The sequence below is a fragment of the Montipora capricornis genome, chromosome 1, assembly GCF_036669925.1.
Source record: "Montipora capricornis isolate CH-2021 chromosome 1, ASM3666992v2, whole genome shotgun sequence".
Taxonomy (NCBI): Eukaryota; Metazoa; Cnidaria; class Anthozoa; order Scleractinia; family Acroporidae; genus Montipora; species Montipora capricornis.
In genome coordinates, this window is record NC_090883.1 from 38353167 (window position 1) to 38365666 (window position 12500).

At 39.0% G+C, this 12500-nt stretch overlaps 2 protein-coding genes across 3 annotated transcripts in view; both read right to left on the minus strand.

Annotated features, from left to right (window-relative positions):
- The window catches only part of LOC138042689 (synaptotagmin-1-like), a 13901-nt gene extending 11644 nt beyond the window's left edge, over positions 1–2257 (minus strand). Inside the window, exon 1 of one of the 2 annotated variants that reach the window (XM_068888679.1) lies at positions 2141–2257. The gene's annotated coding sequence lies outside the window, so the exon portion shown is untranslated. Of the gene's footprint in view, positions 1–453; positions 836–2140 lie in introns of those variants that run through there. The other variant, XM_068888654.1, reaches the window with a different exon arrangement.
- A 4019-nt stretch (positions 2258–6276) lies between these two features.
- The window catches only part of LOC138042680 (synaptotagmin-1-like), a 14518-nt gene continuing 8294 nt past the window's right edge, over positions 6277–12500 (minus strand). Inside the window, exons 6-8 of the mRNA XM_068888641.1 lie at positions 11403–12075; positions 8413–8602; positions 6277–7669 (exon numbers count right to left, since the gene is read on the minus strand). Coding sequence (XP_068744742.1) covers positions 7317–7669; positions 8413–8602; positions 11403–12075 — 1216 coding nt within the window. The 3' untranslated portion in view covers positions 6277–7316. The remainder of the gene's footprint in view (positions 7670–8412; positions 8603–11402; positions 12076–12500) is intronic.

Below are 12500 nucleotides of genomic sequence, written 5' to 3' on the forward strand. Positions count from 1 at the left end.
ACAAATAAGAGATTTCTTCTGATGAAACGCACAAGCGGTTACGGTTTGGGACGAAAAACACGGTATTCTCGCAGATAATATTCGCTTCTATTGAATCTCTAAAATTCAAGAAATGGATGAATTCGTGTGCGACTCAGAGTCAGATTAACGAAGAGAAATTGATTTTAAAAACAGGGAATCTTCGCTAGATCATCCTTAACGGTGTAGAAGATCATATTTCGGTTGTAAAATACATCTGAACTTATTTTACAATAATGAAGATATCTCCTTTCTTGTGTTCAAACATACGATAGTTCCTAATATTTTTGCAGGCATTAACTGGCAATCAGCTAGAGTGAAAACTCGCTCTCAAAATAAACCCCGCTCGTCGACTACTTTGACAAAAGAGTGGGTGCTTCAAATAGTTAACAATATCAAAACTATAGAAGCGAACTAGAAAATAAATTAATTTACCTTAAAAATGTTCTTCCAAGTTTCTTGTCCTCCTTCATCGTTTCGCTTCGATCGCACTAAATCCACACTTATGCTAATTTCGACAAATCCTTATTTCATTGCGGCTTAACGCCGAACGGCAACTGTTCGATAAAACGAGGAGTCGTTAAAATATGTATAGTATCTTGTCATCTACTTCATTTTTACCGCAAAAGAAGAAATCAGGCCAGTTTTGAGGGAGATCAACCTGACACTACGTTCGAACAAAAATCAGGAATGGAAGGAATAAATTTCCCTCTGCCGGGAAAAGAATTGAAGAGTTTATGATTAACAAAAACTGCAAATGAAAAAAATACAGCGAATGAGGTTCATACATTTCTTTTGCCCTATCATCTGCCCACGCCAAAAGCACTTCGTAAACAATGCGCACATTCGTATTATTTCCATCCGGTGCAACATATTTAATTATTCATCACCACAGGACCATCTGCCTTTTTAGAATCACATTCATTCAATGTTCGCTACACAACAAACACAGTATTCAGTACCGTGACGATTGTTCTCAATCATTCTCATGGCAAGGGCTAGAAAAAGTGGTGATGAATTTACGAGTCCTTGAGCCACGGAGGAAATTTTCTCTTTATGATAAAAAAGGGACTGATTTTCCATTTTCTTCATAATAAACATTGTCATCGACGAGCTTTCGAGACAGTTTGACAGTTCTGCAAACTTTCGACCGTGTCTCGGGTTTGCAGAACTGTCGAGAAATCTCCCAACTCCCCCTCCTGTTTAGATGAGGCTTTGTAAACACGCAAAAAGTCTATTGCTTTTATAAAATATTTCTCCAAAATAATTTGACAAATGAAGGAAAATGCTGGGTTTTTCGACTTCTTGATTGAAACAGATTTATTGGCACGTGGCTCATATTTCCTACCAGCTAATCAAAACGCGCGTCTGACAACTTCTGTAACCAATCAAAATTCTTGTGATGTCACAGCCGTATTTACATACTCTCATCTAAACACATCTATTGACCTATGAGAATGCGCGTACTATCCTAATTACTGGGTTGCTAAACCCAGTCGGAATCTGCGTAGCATTTGGTCGTGTTTTTTTGTTTTCCGTGTCGGGAAAAGTCTTTCCTGTCACTCCCCTACTACTTAGTGTCTTTGTGGGCAGAGTCGTCTGCGCGTATTTTTGCTAGGCTTCATGGGGTAGTAGAAATGGGTAGATTTGATCAGGTTGACGCAGTAGAATATTTAATTGATCTGCAATGGCTTCGAGAGTCGTTGTAACGCGAATGGCGTTTTAGTGGATCTTTAAGGAAAATATACCCTTACGGAACTCAAGAATGGAACGTCAATTGGATGAACAAGACAGGCGCTGAAAAGTGAATATTTGGAATCTTTAAAGCGACAAGTAAATGGTCTTCGACAACAATTTCATTTTTCGCCGTTGGATCTCAAGTGAGCTTTGTTTCTAATATTTTACTAATTGGTGTTATATCAAACACTGAACTCAAATGGCAAATTTCTTTTTATGGATTTAACAAACATTGAAGGAATCGAACGCCTTGAATGCATCACAGTGTTATTCAAGTCGCATAATAGTTGTCTGGCAATTTACATTACCTATTATTTTGTACAAAACTCTACAAAGGTAAGAAAAATTTGGAAATGTGACAATGAAGAATTATTTGAATGCTCACCTGAGCTTACCTCAGCCTTGTAAGACCCATCCTCTGCTATGCTAGCTCGGTCTGGGACCCCGGCATACACTAAACGCAACTCTGATAAGCTCGAAAAGATCCAGAGACGCGCTATCCGTTTTGTATTTAACACCTACCCATGGCAACAAAGCGTGTCAGCATTATTGCAGAAACTAAAATGGCCAGACCTGTCATCACTAAGAAAACGTGACCGAGTGATCTTGATGTTTAAATTTTAAAAGGCCTGGTTGCTATTCCACCTGAGGATTAAGTTACCCGCTGCACCACGGCCACTCGAAGGAAACACGATTTTAAATTGAACACTTTTTCTCCATCACTGGATGTTTTCAAATACTCGTTTTTTCCCAGAACTGTTATTGACTGGAACTTGCTCCCAGCTCATGTTGTACACTCTACGTCCGTTTCCCAATTTAGATCTCAACTTGATATGATTAATTATGAATTTTTATAATGTAGTAGCAATAAGTATTATTGTCATTGTTATCGTCATTATTTGTTTGCTTGTTATTTTTCATTTTATCTTGGTGTATAGGAACTTAAGCTTTACCGAGTAATAAAACTGAAGAACTGAAGAACTGAATGAAAGCTTGTTGTCTCTTTTTTGCGTCATTATTGACGGTCAAGGTTCTTTCGAAAAGGGTTTGATGTGAACTGTCAGAAATTTATTTGATTGCATATGCGTTATGACACGGATTGTTTCTCTTGTTTGCACGCACGCAATTGAAATAGGAAGGGTTTTTGCCTCTGATAGCAACTATGTTGTTTGCTTCAATAAAGTCTCCGCTGGAAAAGGATTTTGCGATATTTCCAGCCTTTGTTAATTTTATAATCATGTTTAATTTTCGATCTTAACACATTTGCATACGTGGATTGAAATGGGATACGGGAGAATTTTCAGCAAAAATTTGTGACGCTGATGAATAATAAAGTGGTGATAAATAACCTCGTCTTGGAGAGTAAATTTTTGACTTTGCAGAAACAATGGTCAACCTCAAGAGTTGGGCGATTGTGATCTTTGTGTTGAATTCGCACATTTCTTGTCAAACTTTTTAACACTTGAAAGAAAAAGAAAACTAACAAAAACCTTGTATCTTGCCATCATTTGACACAGATGCTTCACTGTTTCGCGAGTAAACACGCCGCGGTAACTTGATCACGGCGCCTGCTGAATTCGATGTCACTTTCGATTTTGCGATTTGCTTGTGCAGCCAAAAGTACAATAACAACATTGAACGTAGCAGAAATCCCTCAAAATGTTTGTTGCTGATCGTAACTTTTTATATTCGCACTTCAAAATTAATGTTGTTTTCGTGTCGTAAATTTTATTGCAGATGGCAAAATATTTTATTCTCGATCGACCGTCCTGAAAAATTTCCTTCTTCTCTTCCTAAAAACTGTGTATCAATATTTATTTACTTTTTCATCAATATTTGTTTTCCATAAACAAGCTAACAAAATCTGTACCTTGCTTAGTTCACATTTGTTAGCGTTGAAATAGAATTTCGGTCCAATGCTTCTGTCATACGAAGTGGTATATTTTTTAAGTCACCCATCCAGATACTAACCCCGTCGGACTGCTAGGAATTAACTTCAGTTAAATTGTGTATTACAAAGCTGTCAGATGCTCAGAGTGCACGCTTAAACTTGTGGTGAAAAGAAGTTGTGCGCGGGAACTTGAAAATGATCAACATGTCAATCCAGAAGCCAACGTTTCTCGATTCCCTTTTAGTTTCTTCACTCTTTCTGGGTTCAGTACTTTGCTAGTAACCACATGTCTTCTCACGGGGCTATTTACCTAAACCTTCTACCATTGCACTACAATGATATACAATACCAAAACAATATCATGCACCGTTAGAGCTACATTTTACGCAAAGACAACTTGAATCTCCTGGAAGACAAAACGCAGCTCAGTTGACAATATGGAATAAAGCGCTGTGTTACTTCACTATCACAGGTAAGCAATGCGTGTCATGGGCTCCTGTGCGTGTCTATTTTATCTAAAGCTGACAGGAATTTCTTTTTTGTGACAAATGATTAATTAATAGGCCGGTAGCCAGGTTTTTAACCTCAGAAAAGGATCGGTTTCGTCGTATGAACGTGTGAGCCAAAGGGCCTCTGCTGGTATGACTTCTGGGTGACCCCTTAAACGGTCTTAAGGACGTTCGCGCCAAAATCTTCCTACGGTGAGATTTTCTTCATTTCTCGCCTAGAGTTAGGTCATAAAGTACTTACTCCAAAAATGAAAAAAAAAATGGGGGTCACCGACTTTGTTTCGGAGAAAATGGCAGTGGAAAAATGCCTTAATTTCGAGAAATCGGTCATAATCGCGAGATGTAGGCTCACCTGCTCATCCATCGAAAATCATGAAAATAAACTGTTAGAGTGAAAGTTTCCGTGCATAGGTTTTTAGGAGTGAGATTTTTAGATAATTGTAAGTCGCTAGGCATGTGGTAAACAGTAGAGTTCATCCTCGACGAGCGTTTTCGTAAGCTCTATCCGTTGCAACCACTACCGGAATTCGATGGCACGAGGAAAGAAAATGTTCAAAAAAGATAACTTCTTACGGTGAGAATTTTTTCATTTCATCACATTTTGTAGATAGTAAGTAAAGTAAGTGATTAATGATTAAAAAAATAGGGGTCACCGATGATCTGAACGAGTAAAATCGATGTGATTTTGCAAAGGCTTGGAAAATTTCGTTTGTCACGCTTTTGCGTGACCTGTCGGTGAAGGACTGGAACCTAAGAGACGATCGATCGTTGAAGAGATGAAAGGTTTTTACCGGAAAAAAAAAACCTTTCTCGAGCATAGCAACGCAGTTTTAAGCAGGGGTCATTTTCCTTTGGTTAGTGTTTTGTATAATATCACTCCATTGCCGTCATGCTCATCCTCTGGAGCGTGTTTTTTTGCGAAATTTAATCGCTGATTGTTTGCACGAAGGTCCGCACTATTCAAGCGGACGAGGACGAAAATACTGCTCAATTTTCACGAAGGTAAAGGAAAAGAACTTTAAAAACATGCATTCACTTTGAACTTAAGTTCGTAGGGTAATAAAACATCAAAAGGAAACAGCCCCATTAACTTTACGCAACGGTTCGTCCTCGAGTTTTCCAAACTTTCAGCCACTAGTACTAGTCTACTCGATCGGCTACCTTTTCCAGAGCTTTTCCATCCTCCCGCTCGCTTCACTTGAAGTTTCATGATGATTCGGAAATAAATGTGCCATTCTTTTGCTGGCCTGGAATTTTTTCCTTGGCGTTTTTGTCGCCATGTCATTTTAACTGATGCTTGAAAAATATGTACGAAAGTCAAGTAGACTCGGCTAGTGTACGACTGATAAAACCTCGCAAATATCAGTCGTGCAGTAGTCTACTTGACTTTCATAAATATTTTAAATCAATTTTGACTGATCGCGATCTTCTCTGATCCAACGCTGTGCAAGACTTATCGTCCACGGTTTTTGCAAAGGTTTTAAAACCTCAACTTCACTAATGCTCGAAGTAATGCGTGACATTTTACAGTCGCGTTACCTGCGCAGTAACGTTGCGCACAAACAATTAGCGCGAACGTCCTTAATGACCCCCGACTTGAAAAATTGCCTGGAACGCTGCACGTACCACAGGCAACCCAGTGTACGCTCACCAAGCGTCTAGTTACTTCATAAAACTAACTCAGGCCCCTTCGTGTTTAGATGGTTGTGTAAACACAGAAAAAGTCCTCTGTTGCTTAAAACCATAGCTTTCCGGCGGGATTTAGTGACCAAATATGGCGAATTTCAGTTTGGTTATCGGGATGATACCTGAACAAATGACTCATTAAAAAAAGGTAGTGATCATTACTTTCGTAAAAGGCCTTGTGACGAAAAATTCGTCATTTGTCCAGAAAGCCGGGCTGAAGTATCTTCCCGCCAAACGCGCGGAAACGTCTTTCTACATTCACGCAGCATAACTAAGACTAATAATATTTACAATTGAGAATTTATTGAAGAAACTTAAGCAAAAAAAAGACATGCAACTAATTACTAATGGTTATTAATTACTAGTAAAATAGGAAAACTTTCGACCAAGACGGCCTAAATTTACGCGGTCGGCTCCTAACTATGACTCCTCGCAATGTTTTTGTTCTTTTTATTTAAACGTTCACTTCAGCAAGTGCGCGCGGCTTACAACTCTTGATTACAGAGAATACGACGAAAAGAATTGAATACAAACTCTGTCACTGAGACAGAATATGTTATTACGTAACTAACACAATAAAATTAACATTAACACGAGATGACAGAACACGACAAAAATTCACATACTTACAAAAAAAGAAAAAAAATAGAATTTTTTTGTTACAGACCTATTTTGCACACATTTATAAAAATACACCGGTGGAATAGGTGGTTAAATAATTCATTAAATATCAATTGGTACTTGATTTCCGTTCAACCCATATGCACACTCTGATTCATGGAAAACCATCATCGGAAATTCTCCGTTAGTTGACAAACCTTTTCAAAATCCTGGCTGAACAGGTTTTCTCTCTAATGTCAAGTAAAATACCAAGAAATTGAAAGTATTTAACTTCGAAAATCTTACAAAAATTACACAAAAGATGGCTGTAACTGTCTCAAATTATCAATTTTACGACGATATTTTTAATTTGAACCCTGAGTTTCGCTGAATCTGATTCAGATGTTGTTATAAAAATGATTACATGCAACATATTAGCGTGAATTCAAACACTGAATGGCATAAAACCAGATACCTTAGTTCACCTTTAACAACTAAACAGGTCTCGAAAATCGATGATTCATCAATGACGAAGAAGTATAAGTTTTCACAAGACGACCACAACATAAATGACCGGCAGATGGCCGCAAAACAAATTTATATTTAAAAAATTCATAAGACCTGTCTTTTCTTTCCGTTCCCTTTTTTCCCCAATTCAAAGGTAAAAATGTCGCTGCCTGTTCCCCTAGCTGTTCTGTGAAACTGACAAAAACAAGGATGAATTTTAGGGTCGAGGGCATGAAATAAGGTCGCCTTATAATATATTTCTTCTTCACATCTGCGCTTTAAATTATTTCCAAATGTAATGAATTTGCCGCTTTTTGAGCAATGGTAATAGTCTCTTAAATCTTGTTTTCTTATTTACATTGTCTTATTTAGTTTGCTTTTTGCTTTGTTGTCGTTTTCGTCTTTTTTGTACTCGGATTTTCTTCTTCCAGCTGATGCCATTTCGCCACAGAACTCGTGGATGTGAGCATGGCATTCCAATGATCCACTGCTTCGTCGTTTGATGTTGATCCAATAACTACTTTACCGATGAAGCTTTTCTTTCCTCTTTCGGAGATGTGTTTCACTTGTAATAGCACTGATATTTTGTGTAGAATACGGTGTGGGATAGCAAAATTGAAAGCTTCGTTCCACACCGGAGGCACGTCGTGTTTTTTCACTAAAGTGCTTCGTTTCTTTAGCTTCTTATCGCCCATTTTAACATAAACTTTTACCAAAGGATCTAAACAATAAAACAACACCGTTAGTAACTCCATGCATTGTTTGTGCAAATATGGAACTCGACGCGCCGAATCAGCTTTGCATTTACTCGTCTTTCAATTGATTCCCAGTTAGATTCTCATTTTCTTCAACTAGCTTCAACTGTGAGTGCATCTCAAACCTTTTGTCCGAGAAGAGATGGTGGCTACAGCTCACGTGAAGCTCACGCATTTCTAGTTTTTAAGTGTTGACAAGAGATTCTCGTTTCCAGTGCCAAAAACGTCCTTCCGGCGTGTAAGGTTAAAGGGGAAATATTTCGTTGATGACTCGGAGATACTCGGATAAAATCCGAGTGCTCCTTTGCGGGAATCTAACCTACGACCTTCCGATTCTAAGTGAGCTGTAGGAGACTCGTGGAACTTGAGATAGGCCATTAAACTCAGTAGATTCATGGGACAGTCGGAAGTTATCGATCGGACTTTTTCCGAGTATCCCCGAGTCACAATCGATCAAATGAATCTCGTCATTTCATTCAACGGGATTAACAAATAACATTTCTTTTAGTACAATAACTGTATTGTGCTTCAAATCGATCATCGTTGGAAGGAGTCTTTGATATCCGATCTGGTCGGAACATTGGCAATGTGAAAGAATGTATCTTTGGCTGTTTAAACGGAGATTCTGTTGGTCAGACTTTCTAAAAGCCGTTTCTTGCACAAAACGAGCATTACCTTTTAACTCCAACACTTAGAAATTGTTACTTACCGGGTTTTTTATTTTTGCTAATTGGCTTTAAACTCTTTGCCTTCATAACTATGACCGTGAGTTTTTCGGATGACTTCAGGTATGCCAATGATATTAGCAGGGCAGGTCCTGGTACATCAGAGTCCACCTCTCCGGAAAATGAGACTGAGGGACGTTTCGGCGCGACTGGTTCTATTGCTTGCTCCTCCACCTCAAATAAGTAAGAATACAATTATCAACCCTTCCATTCCCAAGATCGAAAAGTTCATTCTCCTTACTAGTACCATAGACTTCTTTGTTGGGTAGTCATGAGAATTTGGTGTTATTTATATCAAGATCACAACTCTTAAGGTGCATGATAATTATCTTTATTCTCAATACCTGTCTGACTGACATTTCATTGAAATGGTGAGGAGAAGTTACTTGCTGATCACTCCTGGGAGTCAAAGGGTTAGTTAATAACAGAAAAATAGTGCTAAGCGAGTGGTGATGGACTAAATTATGTAGTCATCTCAACGAATGAACACAACGGGATGCAAGATAATGACTTGGACTCCTAAAGCGGGAAGTATTAGTTAAACGTCATTATCAAGGTTACTTCATTATTTAGAAGTGCTGGAGAATTGTGATCCAGTGTTCCCAACAATCGGTGCGGTTTCCGTCAAAAAAAGCTGAAGTTCTCAGTAGAATATCTTTTTCAACCGTTTTGAATTGCAGTTTATTTCTAAAGATCTCTCCCACAACACTGAGGAGCGGACATGCATCACACCAGCCAGTGCTTACCAAGAAAACCTGTCTTTCAATCAGTCACGTGTAAGAACTGCAATTAACAGTACATCTACCCTGTAAGATATGGGCTTGGTGACTACTTTCGAAACTAGGTTAGGTTTTGATAGGACATGGATTTCATATGGTTTTTGAACAAATAAGAGAAGACATTGGATTGGAACCACGTAATCTGACGTAGGGCTTGTTTGAAGTGAACCGGCTTCAAAAGAGAGAGTTGAATTTTTCTTTCTTTTTATGTGAAGTGTATGAACCAACTATTCTTCGTTAAAGCGGGAATAGTCGAAATATTGACCATTATTTTGGCTTTCGTGCACAGACGCTACATATATGAATGCAACGGACTAACCGTGCGTGACTGGTGCAGGAAATAAGGAAAATCAGCTTATACCACAAATAATACGTCTTGATGAATTCAACGACAGTCCATTAACTCAGGAGACCTTAGGAGACTAACAATCGAATTTCTACTAGAAAATAGTCATCTACAGTCTACAGCAAACGACGGCGAACCGAGACGCGCAAACACACAAGTCTTAGATTATTTTTCTTACTCTAGAAAAGACTAGAGGTAGTAAAGGGTCGCATTAGTTAGAAGTCGAAATGTGACTCCATCATACAAGGACAAGTCCAGAGATTCCAACCCTCCCGCGATCCCGATTTGATGCGTTCCCTCCCGTGTTCCCGATTTTTTCCAGATTCTCCCGAATTATCATGAAATTCTGAAAACAAGGGGAAAAATTGCTTATCTTAAGAGCTTTTTTGTGATCTCAGTGTTAAACGTTTAATACGTATCCTAAGGAGTATCCTATAATGTCTCGCCCAATCTCTCCATTGAACACCCTCTGTTGAGCAGACTCGTGTAAGGCCCGCAGTCTTACTCCATTTAGCAGTTCCAAAGATGTAAGGACTCCAGTGGTAAGAATAAAGACCTTATAGAATATCACAAAAATTGTGTCAAAATGCAGGAAATGCCACTTGAGAGAAACTGAATTTGCAAAGTTTCCTGGGGGAGGGGGATGTAGCAGATCTCGTAACGTAAAATGTAATTGGCTCGCTATCTTAGCCGCAAACAAAAGAATGAACAATTGAAACAATGACTTAGACTTAAAAACAATAGAAGCTGCTTACAATAACAAACAATGGCAGGTAACGAGAGATGTTACACTACTGTCTTTTTGCCATTGTTTCATCTTAGCAATGTAGCCACGTAGCCACAGTTTGCGTGTTTGCGCGTAACAGAGTAGCCGCGTGGCCGTAAACTTTGTAAGAGTTTTGGAGTGTATTCTGGGTATTCTACAGCTAAGCCTTTTTCTTATCTGTGATGATGTCGTTGATCGGCGAAAGCTCGGATTTTTAACTCTATTTTTTTTTTTACAGTAGTTCAAGACCTCATTTGAACTTCAACTTGCTTTCTCCTCCGTAAAACACGAGAACTTGCAAACTCAAATTTTTTATCCTCATAGAACAAGATTACCAAAGTCTTTCTTTCAAAGAAATGAAAACCTTTTTCATGAGGTCCACCAAGGGTGAACTAGACTGGACTGTTGCTTTATCAATTTGCAGTCTTTCGCCAGGTCAGTCACATATATTGAAATACACTTTACGCGCGAAAACAAACAAAACGTCGCCCCTTTAACCAATCAGGAGTAGCCATGTTACGCGTGACTGCCACTGCTACGTTTTTCAGGGACATAAAAACTAATTTTCCCGGGAAAATAGACTTATTCGCGACTCTTCTGGGGAGCTTACCCATGCCATAAGAACACTCTTAGCTAATTCACTCTTGGGAACACTCAGCTTTTGGTGCACCCACTTTGAAAATGAAGTTGATTGCTTATTACAGATTTTAGCTTAGAGCTAATAAAGTCAAGAAAACAAAATTGCAGAGAGGGGAAGAAACGATATTCCTAGAGACCGAAATCAGTTTTAAACTTAACGTGCGCTGCTAGATGACGTCATGAGAAATCAATGGAGCACTACAACAGGGATGTCTCACAAAACATGATTGATTCCTGTTCTATCTCATCCAAAAATAACTTGATGGAATTTTACATATCTCAAGGGGCACACTCGTCTCCCTCTCTGTAGTAACGTATATTGTTTGTTGTTCAAAGCTGTCGTTTTGAGCGCCAGCCCTTCGTCATTCGGAATAAGCGATGTGACGGTTAGGGTAAGGGTTCGTAAAAAGTGCTCGTTGATTTCCAGGGATAAACGGTTGTTACCTGTGAGGTATCTGGCTCATCCTGTTCTACAACTTCTGTTTCCTCTTCTTTATCTTCATCGATGTTTTCTTTCTCTTCTTCCTTATTCTCCTCTGCCTCCACACTCGGCTCTGGTTGTTCCTCAAAATCATCTGTCCCCGTTGTAGATGCCATAGTCTCACCCCCAGTAGTGTCAACTTTCTCTGAGGAGGAGCGCCTGGGTTTCAACTTAATGACGTCACGGAGTACTGTAATCTCAGTGTCAGCTAATAATTTTTTCATTGCTACGCTGACCAGAGGAACTGTCACAAAACCTATAAGCGTAGGGGTGGGGGGAGGCGGTGGTGGAGGAGGAGTAGGGGGAGGAGGAGGGGGTTCCTGTTTCTTTTTCTTTTTTTTATTTCCTTCTTCCGGTAGTGGCGGTGGTGGTGGTGGTGGTGGTTCAGGTAAGTTTGTTTTCATCAAGTCAATCACTTTGAATGTCAAAGTTTGATTGCCGAGATCACTGACGGCGACTTCAAACCTGAAGCTCTCGTACATATGTGGATTACACGTTGATTGGTACACTTCAGATCTGATTTTACCATCATGTGCGTATTTAACTTCAAACTCAACCAACGGATCTGGTGGCATGCCTGTATCCAGTCGCAGAGGAAGATCACCAAGACGGATTAATGTCAATGTTAAAGTTGAACTGTACCAATAGAAAAGAAAATGAAACAAACTAAATCAATTCTAAAATCAATCCAATTAAAAATATGCTAGCAATTTTGTAAGAAAGGACCAGCGTAACAAAGCAGAAGCACAGGATCCTGGTGAGGGATTTTATCAGCAATATAAATATTATAAAAAGCTTAAAAGAGCAAGACTGATGTAACGGTGAAGGATTATATTAAGCCAATGATGAATAAAGGCAGCGCTTTCGAAGTATTGGCTTGATATGATATATTCCTTCACCTTTATAACAGCCTTGCTCTTTTAAGCTTTTGGTAAATGCCAATTAACTTTTGGGTATCCTGTTTCAGGCCCTAATTAAGTCCCTTCTAACGAAAGACGGTCTCATGATGATCAAGACGACAAAAAGGCGAGCGAAAATGAAAAACCGAGCGACGACTGGTG